General features: G+C 39.6%; 1 protein-coding gene across 4 annotated transcripts in view; it reads right to left on the bottom strand.

The window, feature by feature from the left end:
* Positions 1-19,651, bottom strand: part of STXBP5 (syntaxin binding protein 5) — a 182,196-nt gene that overhangs the window by 86,965 nt on the left and 75,580 nt on the right. For all 4 annotated transcript variants that reach the window (XM_054021714.1, XM_054021715.1, XM_054021713.1 and 1 more), the window contains exons 8-9: positions 8,234-8,357; positions 7,266-7,344 (exon numbers count right to left, since the gene is read on the bottom strand). In XM_054021714.1, the coding sequence (XP_053877689.1) occupies positions 7,266-7,344; positions 8,234-8,357 (203 nt within the window). The remainder of the gene's footprint in view (positions 1-7,265; positions 7,345-8,233; positions 8,358-19,651) is intronic.

Consider the following 19,651-nt stretch of genomic DNA (forward strand, 5'->3'; position numbering starts at 1 on the left):
CATTTCTCTGGTGGTTGAAGTTACAAGGTCCTAAGGAGTGCTCCAATAACCTACTGAACATCCTCATAGCTTATTACTATATAAGAGAGACAAGCAGGTCAGTGTGATGACTAGTAAAGGAGCCTGCACAACAGAATTTCAATACAGATACTGGTTGACACAGTTTATTACTTAATGGATCATTTAAAGTGGAATGAAAAGAACCTCTAAGTTCCCCCCATTCTAGAGCATCAAATAGAGTTCCTTCAGCTAGACTGGGAGATCACTAACTTCTACATTTCTGCAGCCCTTCCGACTACTACTCCTGCCCTGCCGCTCCTATACAACCAGAACTTCGGGGTAATCCAGTGCAAGATGCCAACGGAACACATTAATTTTACCAAGAACTCCTGCTGGGCAGTTAGCCATGATAGCTGGACTGATTGCAGCCAGAATTCTCTCAGCAATCTTAGTTTGTGACTAGACTAAGAGTTTGGAGCTCTAATTCCTAATGTATGCAGCTCCACCAATGGAGGCTACAGTGTAAACAGGCTCAGGCAATTTTACCATCATGGCAATAAAATTAGATTTCATAGTGGTAGCTATGCCTGGACTAGGATGCACCTTTTCAACTCTACAGCTTTCACAAACACCAACTGTGAAGCACCACCTGTTGGAAACTACTGGTCTAAAAAATCCCTGCACAGACAAACCCTGAAGGGAAGGCAGGGTAGACTGGCTGTACGGGGCTATGTTTTAAGCCCCTGCTTGTCAGATATTATTGCAGATATACTCACCCAGTCACACGACTCAATAAGAAATGAATAAAGAATAAATCAGTGATTCTGAATTGGTTTAGCTAATGAACTACTGTATTTTTAAAAGGCTTTTGAAATCAAAGGGCGCAGTGAAGGAAGGTATGGACAGTTAGGAAGGAATGAAAAGCTTGCCCCACTATAAGGCTTGACATAGACAGCGGGTAAGAGAATACTTTTAAAAAAAATGCCATGTAAAAATCAGCAAGTCCCAATATATATTCCAGGGTCTATAACAAAATGAATAAACTTACTGAGCCAATGGCAATTCTTTTGAAAGATCATAGTGAACCTGATGTTGAAAAGATGAGAAAAATACTTGTTTTTAAAAAAGATGGTAATTACCATCCAGTAAGGCTAAGTCTATCTTCAATACCTACTGAACTAAAGAACAAATATTAAGAAAAAAATAACTAAGCACTGAAGTCAATATGGCTACTTGTGGAGCAAGGTACTACTCAACTAAGGAAAGGGATCAGAATCTGATCTACAGAAAATGAAATCATGAGCCACAGACCAAAAGGTTTATAAAAGCAACTAACAGCAAATTGGAGAGAGTCCAGTGGAGGGCAACAAAAATGATTAGGGGGCTGGGGCACATGAATTATGAGGAAAGGCTGAGGGAACTGGAATTGTTTAGTCTGCAGAAGAGAAGAGTAAAGGGTGGATTTGATAGCAGCCTTCAACGACCTGAAGGGGGTTCCAAAGAGGATGGAGCTCGGCTGTTCTCAGTGGTGGCAGACGACAGAACAAGAAGCAATGGTCTCAAGTTGCAGTGGGGGAGGTTTAGGTTGGATATTAGGAAACACTATTTCACTAGGAGGGTGGGGAAGCATCGGAATGGGTTACCTAGGGAGATGGTGGAATCTCCATCCTTGGAGGTTTTTAAGGCCCGGCTTGACAAAGCCCTGGCTGGGATGATTTAGTTGGTGTTGGTCCTGCATTGAGCAGGGGGTTGGACTAGATGACCTCCTGAGGTCTCTTCCAACCCTAATCTTCTATGATTCTATGAACATTACAGAATATTCTAATCAAAAGCAAAGGGAATGTGACATAAGTATGAATAAGTAATTTTTAAAGCAAGATTTTGAGTTAAGACAAAAACTAAACTAGTTAGAGCACCAATTGGAACCGGAAACAGCAATTTGCTAAACTAAGGTGCCCAGTGAACTGTTCTTTCAGAGATTAGTGTTAGGCCTTGCCTTATTTAAACTTCTCTATTATCAATATGAAAGAGTGTTGTCACATTAGTGACATTTTCAAACAGGGTGGATAAAAATCAAAGATTTAAAAAAAAATAAAAAAAATCAATTTTTTTATAAAGTGCTTTTTGAGGGAAAAACCTATCTAAAAATAGTTTTAAATTAAGATACATTATAGCTCAAAGACTAGCTATTATAGCTCATCATGGACTAGGGATTATAAATTCTATAGTATGAGAATATATTCATGTAATGTTTAAGAAAAGTTTTGTAAATGAGTTCTAATAGTTCATGGATTAAGGACCCAATCTTATGGGATTCCAGGGGCTTCTGTATAGATTATTTAGGTTAAATATTTCTATCTACCCAATGGGACTCGGTACTCAGTCTAGAATAGGGGTTCCCAAACTTGGTTCGCGGCTTGTTCAGGGTAAGCCCCTGGTGGGCCACAAGACATTTTGTTTACTTGTACCGCGGTCACTGGGAGTTGCGAGCAGCCGTACCTGTGGACGCTCAGGTAAACAAAGCGTCTCGCGACCCGTGAGGGGCTTACCTTGAAAAAGCCTCGAACCAAGTTTGGGAACCCCTGGTCTAGAAGATACCATCAGAGATGCTTAGTTTTGCAGTTCTCAAACTCTAGATTTGTGTCTCCAGAGATAATATGTTGTTAACAGCAAATATGTTTTTAATTAAATAAATAATATATAGAAGTGAGAAATAACAGACCTCAACCCTATAATAATATATGGAGATTTGCCTATCTCATAGAACTGGAAGGGACCTTGAAAGGTCATTGAGATCAGTCCCCTGCCTTCACTAGCAGGACCAAGTACTGTCCCTGACAGATTTTTTTGTCCCCTGCTGGTCCCTAGATGGCCCCTTCAAGGACTGAACTCACAGTTCAGCCTGGGTTTAGCAGGCCAATGCTCAAACCACTGAGCTATCCCTGCCCGCCCCCCCCCATTGTCCCTTTGCAAATTTATGTACACAGAGTCAATCCCTTACCTCTCTCTAAGAGTGCAAAGTTTCAAATAGTTCAATGAATAGAAGATTGTTGGGGGCAGAATAGATCTGGACAAGGAGAAGTCTGGACCTAAATGTGAGGAGGGAGGGACAGGCAGTAGAAAAAAAAGTGAAACTCTTTGAGCAGCATATTCCAGAAGTCTTGAAGTCTGAGTGTAGCCTTCGTTGATTTGAGATCTACCATACCATTCTCTCACTAGAAGGGAAAACCTATAGCAGCCTGTAAAAGAGATCCAGTTTGGGAATATTTTAATGAAGTTCCTCTACCTGTGGGTAAGAGAGGCATGCGTGCAAAATGCAAACAGTGCAACCAAAAAATGCAAGGCTTGGTTGCCCGAATGAAACAACACAATGAGAAGTGTTCCTTCTCAGGAGGAAGCTGCATTGAAGATAATGAAAGGAACATGTCTGAACATGCAGGATCTTCAGGTTGGTAAACTTTTTTATTTCATACTTCTTTCTTAAGGACTGCCGGTCTTCCTTCTGGACTATTCTTGAATTCTCATGTTTGAGCAAAAAACATAGTTGTTACTTTATGGTACTATCATTTTAGATTCAGTTGTGATAAAAAATAAATAGCTGAAATAGGTGATCTTCCTTTTACAATTCCACCTTTAAAGTAGCACTCAGTATCAGGGAATGCAATGAGTAATACTAAATGGTAATAATAATTAAATAACTGCATTGACTTATTTTGTTTAGGGGAATCCATCCTCAACATACAAGATTCTGAAGACTATCCACCTTCAAGGTCACCATCATTTTCTATAGTTTCAGAGTTATCTGCCAATAATAGTGCTTCAATCACATCACGTATGTCACATAGCCACAGTGTATCACCTGTAGCAAAAAGAAAAAAAAAAATCTCATCATCCAGAAACAATCATGGATGAATTTGTGATAAGAACCAGCAGATTACAAAAAGAGGTAATTGATGAAAAAATTGCCCATTTTGTTTATGCAACAAACTCTCCTTTCCGTATGATTGAGAACCCCACACTTCATTAACATGGTTCAGTTATTAAGACCAGGATACAGTCCACCCAACAGAGAAGATGTCACAGGCAAATTGTTGGATAAGCATATGAAAGAGAAATTGGTAATGTGCAAAAGGTCTAGAGGGTAAAATTGTTAACCTGAGTCTTAATGGGTGGAGCAGTGTCCACAATGATCCTGTTGTATGTGCTTGTGTGACAACAGAAGAAGGGAATGTCTTCCATTCAGAAACAATTGATACATCAGGAAATGTGCACACAGCAGAATACTTACAAGAAGTAGTAGAAAAAGCTATAACAAAATGTGGAAAAAAATTCAAAGGTCTAGAATGCAGCTTGGTCACAGACAATGCTGCAAATGTATCCAAGATGAGAAGAAATTATTTAGAAGAGAGCTAATAGAGAGTCCCAAGCTAATAACATAAGCTTGCAGTGCTTATTTGATGCACCTGCTAGCCAAAGACTTCAGTGTTCCAGAAATAAAGGCTAATGTTGTTGAAATTGCAAAATACTTCCGGAACCACCACCCTGCAGCAGCTACTCTGAAAAAAATGTGGGAGGAACCAAGCTAACTCTCCCACAAGCCTGCGATGGAACTCAGTAGTGGACTGACAAGAGTTAAATTACAAGCATTAAAAAAAAATGAATGGGACAAGCACAATCTCCAGCTCATTTTCTTGCAAATATTCTCAATACTTGGTACCAGGGTCAAACCTTAACTGCTGAAGAGGAGGAGTTGGCTATGACATGGACATCCAGCAATCATCCCTCCATAATGCCAACTATAATAAAGTTCAGAGCTAAGGGTGAACCATTCGAGAAATATATGTTTGCTTGATGATGTTTTAAAGAAAGTCACACCAGTGAACTGGTGGAAGTCACATAAGCACTTGGATTCAGAGACTGTTGAAGTGATAATCTCACTTTTAACAGCAGTAGCTTCTTCTGCCAGTGTAGAAAGAATATTTATTACTTTGGACTAATTCATTCCAAATTGAGAAATTGTTTGGGACCTGAAAAAGCAGGAAAGCTTGTTTTTCTTTCCCAGATTATGAACAAACAGGAAAATGAAGGTGAAGACGACTGAGTTAGCTGCAGAAGCCAATGTTTTACATTTCTCATATTGACCTGGCTGACATAGTTGATTTAAATTTTTTTTAAATACATTTTATTTAAAAACAATTTTAACAAAAACAAACCTTATTTTTAAAAACTTGAATATTTAACTTAATCCAAATGCTTGTTTTGTTAAAATATTATATGTTTGCTATTGAAGAAAAAAAATCCAGAATATATAACATTGTTATTTTAGTTAAATAAAACAATTTAAATGTCTGTCTGGTGATGTTCTCCTCCTAATACAACATGGCAAGAAAATCCTCCAAATATTAATGATTAACCTGTTGAATCGGAGATAGTTCACCTCCCAACGACTTCATAAATATCTGCTTCAATTACTGTTGGTAAATGAAATAACCAAACCATCATTCATTTTCTGATATAACTGTAAAACTAATCTGAAAAGTCTTCAAAATAAATCACTTTAAAAATGTATAGTGTGTACCTTCTAAAAATGGAACCTACATCTATCTCTGAGTTGTGAAGAATATGTATTAAGGTTATAACAATCAACAAGAATGCACTTTTATGTAGAAATCCATGATTAAATCGAGTCTTCCTGACTAGTGATTTAAATCAAATCCACTCTGTTTTCAAATGATAATAAATTTGACAGTGTTCTGAACACCATCAAGCATGAAAAATACCTTAAAACTGTCCTTTTATGGTAATAAATAAAGGTAGGGAACAAATTGAGACTCAACAACAAAACAAAACAATGGAAAAGGCAAAATAATCTTGGAAAAACGAATACAGTTGGAAAGCTATACTAACAGGAGAGGTTGCATACAGTTAAGCTTGTTTTATTGCAACTCTTATCTTGTTTAAACCATGTCAAAAATCAGTTAAAGTTTGCATGCTGTAAAAAAAAGTTACATTATGGAGATTTCAAATTATATTTTTTAAATGACTGTTCACAGTGTGAACACTTCAAATTGTAGAATTTTTATCTTGCTGCATGTTTGAGGCTGCTTTTCAGTTATTTATAGCATAATTTGGTTCAGAAGCTTGGACACAACAGTTGAGTTGTCAGTTTTTTAAAATATCGTGACTTCATGATTATTCAGTGTTTTTATTCCCTGTGGAAAGGAAATACTTGGACAGATGTAGACTGCTGCAAACAGTGCAATGGAACAATTGTTCTCTGACTGGGTCATGGCTTTTCAAAAAATTGGGAATTGGCTTCAAAACCTTAAACCTCTATTTAATTGACTTTTAGAGAAGGAAAATGGTTCATATAACCATTAAAATTAACTGTAGAGCATATCAATATATATATGGAAGCATTTGTTAAACTATCAGCAATTTTCAGTAGTCTTATTTACTTTGCAAACATTCAAGCAATACAGAAAGCCAAAAAGTAATAGAAGGTACAACAAATAAATCAACAGAAATAAAATGGAGAACATTATTTGAAAATTGAACATCTGCAAATAGCTCCAAGGATTTCCATGAATATTATGATTTTCAATAGCACCTTTCACCCAAGCATATAAAAATGCTTTACAACTGTAAATAAGAAACCCCACATTGTATATAAAAGGATGAAAAAGTCTTCCATTAAGTTCGAGTGACAAGAACATGCTACTCAATATGCAGTAATTTCATCAAAGCCTCTTGTTGGAATTACAGCTTCACCAATAAATAAATAAATAAATAAGTTACTGATAGGTCTCATTACTAGATAAAGTAAGTTTAATTCTTCAAAGAAACAGATTTCCCTAAAAAACTTAGTACAACTGAAAGTTTACTTAATGTGCTGCTAATTTATCAGTTTTTCCTTAATATTGCTAAAAGGTGACACGTAATAATGAAGATTTAAAAACAGCAACAAATACTATTTTATCACTTTTTTATATTTTTGCTAGCCCTTTGGTTTTAAAGAAGGAGCATATAGATAAGGAGCATTTATCAACATGTTGTTTACCTATTCTAGTCACACATATATTTTAGAGTAATGGCTATCTTTTACCCAACAGTAACTATAGTTCATCACTCACTACTGCTTTCCACAGGATCCCAAGGTCAGTGACACTGGGTACATATCCCACAAATGAGAAGATACAAAAGGACATTCTCAAAGACTACAAATATAGAGTTAAGAGTCAATTGACTTATAAGGAAAGTCTTACCCAGTTCTAGCTGTTTTGTATTCCACTTTTAGGATAGGTTTGCAAGGTTCTGGCTTCTTCCCATCTTTTAGCTGCTTTCCTAAAAAATATATATTTTCATATATTAAACATCAAAAAAAATTCTGTAATGTGCTGAAATCTTATGAAATTATTCTTTTAAATAAATTACAAATTAAAATATGCACACAATTTATTACATTGTCACATGCTGTATTTTATGCCTCGATAAAATGCAAAAGTACAGTTAATATTGCCATTCATCATATAAACATGGAATGTTTGTTTGGGACAGCCTTCAAAAAGCAATATGGCAGAAACCAAAAAAAATTTGTCCCCTATAATGTAGTTCTACTCTGAAAACTGATTAAAACAGACATTGGAATAAACAGAGGGAGCTGATCTAAAGACTAAAATTGCCATTTTACATACCATATTCTCAGAGAAAAAACACACTTATAACTTGATTTCCTACAAAATAGCAATGAAAACTATTTTATTTATTTGAACAGTCAAGATACCTTTCATTTGGCTACTAGTTTGGTAATGGGCATATTTGCTTTAAAATTCTATAAATTAATAGCACAATTTTGATTTACTTGCTTATCCACAGAAATATTTTAAACAATATATGGATTGCAACATTAAGCACAATGCAAACCATGCGAACTCTACGTTCATTCATCTGTCTAGCAATTGCCAAGAAATGCACTAGAGATGTCTCTGCAGACTTAGGAAGGCACTGATTTACACTATTCACATTCAGAAGTTTCTTTTCATAATGGCTGGAGACTTTTTGGTAAACAACAGCTTGGATTTTGCAGAAGTTGTTAGCATACACCTAGGATAAAACTCCTTTTGCTAGGGGAGTAGTTTTGCTAGAATTAAATAAAACAGGATTTTATAGAAACGTTTAATGACATATTTCCAGTGTAAGAACTGCCAGACATTGTGTGTATTCATTCTCTTACCATGTGGAGTGATTGTCTGAAGTGGCTTGGCAGGGGATTTTATATTCCATATAGTCAAGGTACCATCTGAATGGCTACAAATGAACTGTTTTCCTTCATGGTGCCAAGCAACAGAGTGAATAGCCTGTGTAAAGAAAAAGAAAAAAAAAAGAAAAAAAGAATTTAGAGTTTTCAGCAGAAAACCAGCAACTTAAGCCATGTCTCCACTACAACTTAAGTTAGGTTGACTACAGCCACCGCAGTCATTAAATTGGCCGTTCATGTCCACAATACACTCCTTCTGCCAGTGGTACATGTCCTCACTAGGAGCATTTGCACTGACTTAAGTGGGGCATTATGGGGGGGGTTGACAGCTCGGGGCTCTGGCTGTCAACTCCGGGGCAGCGGAACTCTGGCTGTCAAAAATAGCAATAGACAATGTAAGCAACACAGTGTCTACATGGACATAGAATCGACCTAACTACATCGACCTAAGCGCTACACCTCTCATGGAGGTGGTTATTAGGTCGGTGTAGTGGGCTACTTACATTGGTGAGAGCTACATTGTAGTGTAGACCAGGCCTTAGTGTAGTCTCAATTCCCTTTTCTTAAAGATCACACAAAAACCAAATTAAAGTGTTAGATAAAGTATTGAATAAATTATTAAAGTATGAAATACCAAAACAAGTATGAATTATCCATGTTTAATTTTTCTGTTACAATTCAGTATTTCTTTGAGCTGTTTCTCCTTTTAAGAGGTTGCAACATTGTTTGTGTGTCAAAAAGTTTTGATAAGAAAATATATTATCCTTATGCAGTATTAGTGTTTGCATAAAATTAAAGAAAATTCTATTTGCCAATCAAAAAGCTACAATAAGAAGCCTGAAGAGAATCAATCTCCCTTTTCAAGCAAACATTTGGAAAATAATGCCTGGTACGGTTATAAGATACTAAGCTTTATTATTTGAACATTAACACCTGTGCAGCAGTTTCTATTAGATATATTCAAATCATACATTACAAGGCAATTTTTTTAACATAGTTTTCAGAAACGTATTGGTTACTTAGGTGATAATGAGACTCTCAGCTATATAACAGTGTATATCAAATGGTTATGAAGTATGTAGTTATGCACACCAATATACTAGAGTTGTACTAAGCCTTTAGAAAAGGCAGTTTTATATTCCTTTGAAACAATTCAACACATTTTGAAAAATGTATACCCAATATTTTTCTCTTTACAGGATATGCTAGTCTGTATTATACAGCCTCACATTATATGGTTATACAATCCACAATCTTTGAAGTTTGAGAAACAAAGTAAAGGGCCTAAAATTATTTTGGAATAACCTTTCGGGAACAAACTGCTAGTGTGTCTTGGATACTGCTTGTTACTTGATATTGCCAGGCCAGTTAGAACTGTAACATACAGTCACACTTCTAGCTCCTAGTGGTCAATTAACATCATAAACAGCTTCACTGGAGCAACAAAACTGCGAACGGCATAAAACCTAGTTAACTGAAAACTGGGAATTGCCCTGATGTACCAGACCAACATTCATCACCACCTGGGTCACTATATACACATCAATTTGGACTGCTGATGCCATTTTTATACTAGCATTGCTAGTCAAATCTTCTGTAACAGAAATGAAAATCTGAAGTGACATTTATGACAGAGGATCAGCTGCAGTCTAAAAAGACTATAGCAAAATTATTTATGGCTGCTTTGATGTTAAAAAAAACCTAAAATTATAAACTCACCAACACACTTACACAGCACAAAAAAACTATATAGTTCTTCAGTTGATTTATAGCACAATTCTCTAGCAGGCTTTAAAACTTCAGTGCATCTCCAGGTGGGTTTCAGAAAGTTGGGGTATTTTTGGTCAGAAAATTGTGAGTAGGTTTCAACCTATTTTATATTTTTTAAAGGCACCAGTCACCATAGAACAGAGGTGGGCAAACTACGGCCTGTGGGACCGTGCTGCCCAGCCCTTGAGCTCTCAGCCAGGGAGGCTAGCCCCCAGCCCCTCCCTCGCCGTCACCTCTCACCCATTGCTACGCCGCCATGCGGGCAGTGCTCTGGGTGGCAGGGTTGCACGCTCCTGCTGAGCAGCGCGGCAGTGTGTCTGGCTCCAGCTGGGCGGCGCGGCTGCCAGACATGCTGCTCTGAGCAGCATGGTAAGGGGGCCGAGGTGTTGGATAAGGGACGGGGGGTCCCGGGGGAGCAGTCAGGGGGCAGGGGTGGTTGGATGAGGCGGAGGTTCTGGGGTCAGTAAGGAGACGGGGAACGGGGGGAGGGGGGGGAGTTGGATAGGCATGGGAGTCCCAGGGACCTGTCAGGGGTGGGTGGATGAATAGGGGTCAGGCAGTCAGGGGACAGGGAGCAGGGGGATTGGATAGGGGGTGGGGTCCCGGGGGGCAGTTAGGGAACAAGGAGCGGGGGGGTTGGATGGGTTGAAGGTTCTGAGGGGGGCAGTCAGGGGATGGGAACTGGGAGGGGCGGATAGGGGGTGGGGGGCCAGGCTGTTTGGGGAGGCACAGCCTTCCCTACCCGGCCCTCAATACAGTTTTGCAACCCCAATGTGGCCCTCGGGCCAAAAAGTTTGCCCACCCCTGCCATAGAACCTAGGCATCAGTTGCAGTTATACATCATAGGCATTTTCAGTGCAATATGATGTTATTTAGTCTACAGCTGTAATGTACCAGAAATTTTGCAACTGCAAAACTTAGTCCAGTGGCATGCAACATGAGGCACCTGAATGGTGACCAGACCTTGTAAAGAAAATGTATATTTGATTATGAATTAAAAATGTGTTTCCTGAGTCAAGCACCACAACTTTTAAAATTAAGGGTTTGAATTAATCCTACTGTGGTAGGTGAAGAGATAGGGGCGCAACCTCCCCAATTGCCTCCCACCACTCCTTTGGTAGCCTGACCTGGTAACTCTGCTATGAGCCAGAACCAGTCTGAGCAAACCCACCCAACCCCCTAGGCCTGAGAGCCTGAGCTGCAGTCCAAGTTCCAATGTCCACTCTATAGATATTTTTAGTGTGTTAGCGTGAGTCCCTGGGCTTGGAGGCTCACTCTCAGCTGTAGTGTAGACATAGTCTAACTGGCTTTGCATGTGCCTAGTGGAGCACCTAGAAAAGGACAGCTCCTTTCCTTCATACAGCCACCCAGGGGAAGAGCAGGAGAAACTGATAACCAACCACCAGTTACAGTCACCTGATTTTCTGTCTCAAACCAGGTTAAAGCCTGCTTTAACTTCAGCCTGTTGGTGAAAGTTCACTAGGAACCAAATGCCAGCTGGGGATAGCTAGACGACAGACAGTTCAGCCACTCCCCAACCACCACCACTGAAGCATTTCTATGCATCAGAAGCTACATGGAGGAGACATAGAAGCCAGCTACATTGGTTTTGGATAGAGAACAACTGTGTACTGTAGCCAGGCACTGAAGCGAATTCATGATGAAACTGGGATACGACCTTTAGTAGAAACTTGGGATGTAGGCAGTATGTAGTCCCACTTCTCCGCCCCCTTGGGGGTAGTCGTGCAAGTGGCCAGGGTATGCCAAACTGCTCCAAACCAGTTATGGAAGATGAACCACTTAGGCCAAGACACTGTTTGAGCTGCTTGGATATGGGCATAGTTGATCAGTTGAGCAACCCTGCTCAGTATTGAGGAATGAAGGATGTCCAGGAACTGAGCTGCTTGTCTTGTTCTTGGAATATGAAGGTTGTCTGCCATCCTTTGCAGAAGTTCTTGGAACTGCTGAAAGTCATCTGGGGATGAAAGGGAAGCCGAAGTAATTGCAGCATCTGGAGAGGACATCTTTTATTCCTCGCTACCTCTACTGATCAATGATGCCATTCTCCAACCAGCTCAAACAGTGACTCGGACTGAGTGGTTCATCCTTCATAACTGGTTCGGAGCACCTGTTGGAGGACACTCTAAGCGGGGATAGTGGCGAAGTCTCCCTTGCTGAATGGGCGGGTTCCAAGGTTGAGTATTGAGGCCAGGATCCCCAATAGGGCCAGCAGGACGGATCTAGCAGATGCTGTGGAGGACTCCATAGGATGGGAAATCAGTGACTTCCCTGCTGCTGGATAGGGTCCCTTTGGATACCCAGAGAATAGGCAGCCCTTGTACTCCATTGGAATCCTCAGATGATCATTCAGATCCTAGTTCCAGTGGCTGTACCATCGGAGCCGGTGGGAGTGTGTGTGTAAACCATAGGATGATGAGTTGAGGTGTGACTTCACTGTGGTAGGTCCTGGATAGGCCATCAGACCTTCCTAGGCATCGATGGCAGAAGGAAGCATGGAGATCTCAGTTCTCCTAAGGTGAATTGTTCACGTGACTCCAGTGCTTTCTCTAATCTGCCTGGCATTAATGGTACTCGTTCCATAGCCAGAACTGGCGCCAGAATGGAAGACTGTCTCAGAACTGATGGATCCTTTGGTTTAAGGGAGGCAGACATTGAGGGTATGCTCAGCTCAGCTCTGGAGGATTCACCGGTCTGCATGGTTTCTTGTCATGTTTGTGCGTCCGTGGCTGGAACTTGTGGAAGGTGCATTGTCCTTTTTCGGTTTGGAGGAAGACTTACTGCCATGTTTATGCGCATGCTTCCTTGCCTCCCGACTAGGTCATGGCACTAGGCTCGTAGCAGTGGTACCATCAGAGCCAGACTCTCTCTGTAGCCTTAGGTGCACTTCTGGCTGTCTAAGGCCAGTGTACCCAGAGGGGTTGGGAGGGGGGCAGGAGGGGTTCCCCTGGCCTGGATCTGACTGAGGCATCATGGCGGTTTTCATGAAGTGCTTTTTAAGGCGGAGAGCCCAGTCTTCTCAGATATGGTTCAGGAAGGACTGGCAGATACTACACCTGGATGAAATCTGGGCTTCTCCCAAGCAGTAGAGGTAGCTTTGGTGCTTGTTGATCAAGAAAGAATGTGGGCAGGTGGTGTAGATTTTAAATATTGGCGTCTTCAGCATAGTCCAGTACCTGTGTGTGGGTACTGGGATGGAGAAGAACTGAAACAGATTCCCCCAAATTCTCAGTTCCACTGAAACTATTAATAAAAAACTAAAACTATGTAAAAAACAGTAAAGACTAGAAGAAAACTAACTATATACAATTCTAAACATTTTTCCAAGTGCGTCAGAGACGGAAGATACTAGTAGCTCCAACTCTGATCATGCAGCAGTGAGAAGGAACTGGAGATGCTGTCAGCCCACCTCACCCTTTATCGCCTTGGATGAACCATGAGGCGAAGCAAGGGCACATGTGCGGACCAACAGACACTACTGCTTTCAAATTCTCTGGCTGTGGACGCATGTGAAATACAACAGGGACCATCACTTGAAAAAGTAGTTTAACATCTACTAGGGACAAAACAGTTTTAAGTCAGCAGGTCTGACTAATCTGCACCCAAGAGTACTAAAAGAGCTGGCTCAGTAGATCTCTGACCTACTGACGTTCATTTTTAATAAGTCTTGTTATACTGGAGAAATTAGAGAAGACTGTAGGAAAAGGGCAAACAGGATAACTCAGGTAACACTGGTTAGCCTGACATCAATCCTGGGGAAAATAAAAGGAAAAATTGACATGGGATTCAACTGATAAAGAATGAAAGGATAGGAATTGATATTTCAGACCCTCAAGGGGGGGCCCATGCCATCAGGTACAAATGCCTGTCCCCAGCCTCTCTCCACTATACTAGAAAACATGTTTTTATAGAAAAAAGTCTCTTCAAACAAACCTGATTTCATTCTTTGATAAGATTACAAGTTTGGATGACCAAGATAACGCCGTAGATGTAATCCAATCCAAAAGTTTAAGTATAAGGCATTGACTTTTTACTATGCGACATTCTGATAAAAAAATTAGTAGACAATATCAGTAGATTTCAGAGTAGTGAATAGAGTACATGTTACATTGATTAAGAACTGGCTAACTGAAAGCTCAGACAGTATGGTAGTCATCAGTGGGGAACCATAATCAAATGGAGATGTTTCTAGTGGGGTTCTGAAAGGACTAAACCTGATGCTGTTCAATATTTTTATCCATAATCTGGAAGTAAATATAAACTCACTGCTGATAAGATTTGCATATGTCACAGAATTGGCAGATGATAAATAATGATGAGAACAGGGCAGTCATGCAGAGCATTCTGGATATCTTGTTAAGCTGGGCCCATGCAAACAAAATGTGTTTTACTACATACAAATGCAAAATTATACATCTAGGAACAAGGAATGCAGGCCATATCTACAAAATCGGGGAGTGTATCCTGAAAGCAGCAACTCTGAAAAGGATTAAGGTGTCAGTGGACAAGCAACTTAACATGAACTTCAAGTGTGATGCTAAAAGGGCTAATGCAATGCTTGGATGTATAAACAGGGGAGTAGCAAGTATAAGGCATTGGTGAGATGGACACTTGAATATTGCAGACAATCCTGGTGTCCACAATTTTAAAAAGATGGGAGTTTAGAAGACAACCACAATAGAACTCAATCTGTTTAAGTTTACTGAAAAGAAGATTCAGAGGTAACTTGATTACAGCACAAGTATGTTCAGGAGGAGAAAAAACAGGTATTGAAGTGCTCTTTAATTTAGAGGAAAAAGGCATGAACAAGAACCAATGGCTAGATACTGAAACCAGATAAATTCAAATTGGACATAAAATACACATTTTTAACAGTGAGGCCAATTAACCATTGGCACAAACTAACAAGGGGAATGGTAGATGCTCCATCTCTTGATGTCTTCAAATCAAGACTGGATGGCCTCTGGAAGATATGCTTTAGCCAAACACAAATTATTGGGCTCAATACAGGGTAACTGGTTAAAATTTAAAAGTCAGTGATAGACAGGTTAGAGTAGTTGACCTAGTGGTTCCTTCTGGCTTTGAATTCTATGCATGTTAATTTAGATCGCCAAGTCAACCACTTAAAAGTTAGGAAATGCCACATTTATGGTTATCAGTGCAATCTTAATTCTGATCCCTTGTGTACGTGCACACAAGTAAACAATCTTTACTTACAGGAGCATGTACTCTTTCTCCCCCTCCACCAGTTTCCCCAAGCTCCATGACTCATTCTGTGCACAGAATGGCCTCACAAAAGTGTTAAGATGGCAGGGTGACTAAATTTGGCACTGACTTTTGAATGCTTCAATTTGCAATCTAAATAATGATCTTTATGAATTTATGCAAGTAATATTATATAGAATAAGTCAATTTTTAAAACAGTATGCAGAAATGTCATTCACTATCTCTATAAATGAACATTTTTCAGTAGAAGCTGCTATTTTACCCATACCTGCTCTTACCAAAGAGTGATCCACTTTGATTCTGTACCAACAGAGTAGGGCACTAGTTCTTGTTCGAATGTACAAGAAAGCAGGATATTTTTTTTTAAATTTGTTTTAAGGCAAGGCGTATGCTCATGTACTATTATTTTGGGACTGAACAAAATTAAAATAGTATGATTAAAGTTATTCTGTTTCCACAAGTATTTATGGATCAGTTTTGACATATATAAACAGCCCAGCACTGGGCATTAGATGGAAGCAGACTGCCTGCTAGGAGCGCCGAGCAGCCTTGTGCTTCAGAAAGGTTCTCTTTCCTTCCCCATTTTCTCTCTTCCTCATATCCATCCTGTCTTCTCTTTTCTTCATTTCACCATCTCCATTCTTGTCCTGATGCCAGTTCCTTAGCTTCCTTCTCGCTTCCTCTCTCAGCTCAGTGTTTACCATCCTATATTTCCCTCTGTTCTTCCACAATATTTCAGGCCACAAACCTCTGACCCCATTCTACAAGATCTCTCTCATCTCTTCCACATCCCACAGGAACTAGCCCCCACCCAAATCTCTACCTCTCTCCTTTCTATTTGACACTGATGATTAACATTTCTGTGCAATTAAGTAGCAATTACATACTACTGGGAAGATCTGGTTTAGGAACTTTAGCCTTTTTTAAAATTAGCAATGTTTGCCTTTGCCTGTTTTTAGAGTGCTGTTCAGACTTCACAAATCAAAGACACTTGTCAGGGATGATCTAGAGAATACTTAGTCCTGCCTTGAATTCAAGAAACTGGACTAGAAGACCTCTTGAGGTCCCTTCCAGTCCTACATTTCTATAATTCTATGTATATGAGTACCCTTCTCATAATAGTATTTTCTGCTGTTCCTGGGTGGTAAATAGCATTGTTTCCCTATTTCTATGATCTTGCAAGAATGTATAAACTGAGCACAGCTTGGGAACTAGTTCAAAAGGTGAACCCAGTGCCCTTTCCCTTTACTAATTCTCCAAAGTAGTAGGAGAAGGAAAGAGAACTGCCATGATGAGGAAGAGAGATGGGATGGAATAAAGCCATTAATTCCTATTTGATAAAAATGTAAACAATATCTGAAAGCATTTAAAATCCAATAGTATCCTGTCGAGGTATTTCTAATGCACCACTCAATGTGACATCTAGGTACCAAGTGCATAATAAAGAATTGCACAACAAACTGGTAACACTGTCCCATACTCTAATCTTCCATTGTCTTTGGTAGAAACAGATTTACTTCTTAGCTCTTTTTGTATGTCTAACTTGCATGCAATTCTGACCTTTCTAAAAATACCATTTCCATTACTATGTGCATGAGAGATTGTGGCAGGGGGAAGGTTCCTGTCCATATCCATTCTTTTGTCATAAATAAATTGCTTGGTAGCTACTTTGTTGACTAAATGGCAACCCCTTGAGCTATTTTGATATATCCTCTATAAAGCTCAGGGATAAGCTCTGATATTTACCCTCTTATCAGAAGACTGAGCCTAAAAATAGTAATCTATAATACATTTTCTGAGTTAATACTATTAAAGTTTAGCTTAAAACAGAGCAGGCAAATTTTTTAATTTAAAACCTGACAATTTTAAAATGACAAAGTTACAACATTTTCAAACATTTATTTAAAAAGCAGTTAAAAATCATGCTCTAATGTCCTTGTTTTATTGTTTTCATGTCCACAAAACAGCAGAAAATAGAATTAATTTTATACTGTAAACATTCATGTTCATATTGTATGAATAAGGCATGAAAATGCTTTTTAATTACAACAGATATATTTGAACTTCAGAGCCTTTCAATACAAAGAAACTCACAAAGGAGACACAAAGAAAGCTAACATTTTCCATTCTATCATTTCACTGTGCATAAACATCTTGCAAGACGATGATAAGAAACTTACTGCACAGGATGGTTTGATAGGCATTATAAATAACTGCTCTAAAAAGTTAATTTATAACCACAGGTCTCTAACATTATAGCTATCAGATTCCAGACAAACTGTTTTTTCCCTAGCTCTGTTAAATATGAATGCTAGATTTTGTATTCTTTCAGATGATTCTCTGTCAAAGAAATAATGGATCATGCACTATTCTTACAACACTACAGTTTTAAAATCCAACTTGTCTTGCATGAAGGGAGCAATTTTTTTTAAACACGCATTGAGTGTCATTCTATGAACTTCATCTTGCAAAGAAAGGAAATTCCCTGGCAAACAGGTTTAATTCTAGGTGTCCATGACTGTAGTTAGAATGTAAAGGCAAAGATTATATTGGCAGATTTCAGGTATCTTTGCTGTTAAATGAAAGGAATCCATAACATCTTATTTCATTTCTGCCTGCAGAAACCTGCGCTATCATCCTCACTGCCTCCAAAGTAAAAATTGGTAGTGCAGAGGACGGAATAACTGACTCGACATCCCCTAAACAATTTTGCTCAATGACTACTTTCAAACTACTAGGACAAACTTAGTGTCCTAAATGCTAAGTATTCTGTTCCCTACTTCTCACTGTCGACTGGAATGCTTAAGCTTTGTCTACACTACACAGTTTTGGCAGCAAAAGGCAGCTTTTACCGACAAAACACGTGGATGTGTACACACTACAGAAGTTACTTTTGGTGGCCAAACACTGCTGTTTAGCCAACAAAATAAAACAACCTCGATGAGAGGCATAAAGCTTTTTGTGGCAAAGTTAAAGCAACAAAGCATCATTGTAGACGTTGCCGTTCATTTTATTGCCAGAACTGGTCTCCCCCAGTATCCCACAATGCCCGCACTGACCGCTCTGCTCACTGTTTTGAACTCAGCTGCCCTGCAGGCATGCGCCCCTCCCCTTTCAAAGCTCCGGGAAGTTCTGACAGCTGAGCATCTGGCAGCAAAGAGAAAATCATTGAGGTGGAATCCTCCTGCTCTTCCTGGTACTAGGAACACAGTGGCAGGCAGGCTGCTGCTGTGGGTGGAGCAGGGAGGTAAGAGGGGACTGCTGTGCTGTGCAGAGCCAGGGAGGGAGGCGGTGGCTAATGAACTCAGCTGCCCTGCATCTAGCTATGTAGGCATGCACCCCTCTCCTTTCAAAGCTCTGGGAAGCTTTGACATTCCTTTGGGTAGAGAGATCACAGGAAGCCTAATTCAAATGGAAGGGACCTCAAGAGGTCATGTAGATATCACCTCCTCATCCCACCAGCTGAGGTAGATCCAAGATCTAGAATACTTTTGTTCAGTCATTTTAAAATATTTCCCCCCCAAAAAAGTCATTGTTAGACAGTCTACCCTAAAAGCCACGCTCTTCTTTTTTACTACATGGACATCTCTGGGCAACGCTATACCGAACTTCAGGATCTAATCTATTATCTAAGCTAATACTCGTTATAGTACTTCAGCTGTTATTACGTTTACACTCGTCTGCATACAATTATTGGAATAAGAGTCTGCAGAGTAAGGAAATATTTTACACTTAATTTAAACTAAAAAAGGCTAGAGACTACAGTGATTTTCTGATTTTTTATCCTGCAGATTTAGATTGCTCCCAACCCTAACCCACAAAAGGGCCTTTCCTACAAGTTCCTGATGGTAGAAGAGAGATCTTAAACACCCATTGCATCACAGTTCCCTCCAAAGCAATTAATACACTGGCCCTCCCAGTGCATAAGTAACTGCATTCCGGACTGTTTTTAGCCTGCAGTATTAACTAGATCAATGGCTCTCAACCAGGAGTCCGGGGTCCCTGGGGGGGGAGGGGGTGGGGGGGAAGGGAGCAGTTTTCAGGGAGTCTGCCAACCAGGGCCAGAGTTAGTTTTGCAGGGGCCCAGGGAAAAAAAGCCAAAGACGCTGTACAGGGCTGAAGCCCAGCATCACGAGCCCTGCCACCTGGGACTGAAGCCGAAGCCTGAGCAACTTAGCTTTGCCAGTCTTCAATTTTTTCTGTTCCTCTCTACTTTGTGGTAATGCACAGTATAGAAAACAGAGACAAAACAAAAAGATTGTGAAAGTTTAAATTTAAACCTTTAATTCTCTCTATTTCATGATTTTCTTACATGAAAAATATGAAGAGTAGAATTATATTTTTATGCCTACAGATTTATACTGTGATTTTAAATGAGTA

This window comes from Malaclemys terrapin, chromosome 3 (genome assembly GCF_027887155.1).
Source record: "Malaclemys terrapin pileata isolate rMalTer1 chromosome 3, rMalTer1.hap1, whole genome shotgun sequence".
Lineage (NCBI taxonomy): Eukaryota > Metazoa > Chordata > Testudines > Emydidae > Malaclemys > Malaclemys terrapin.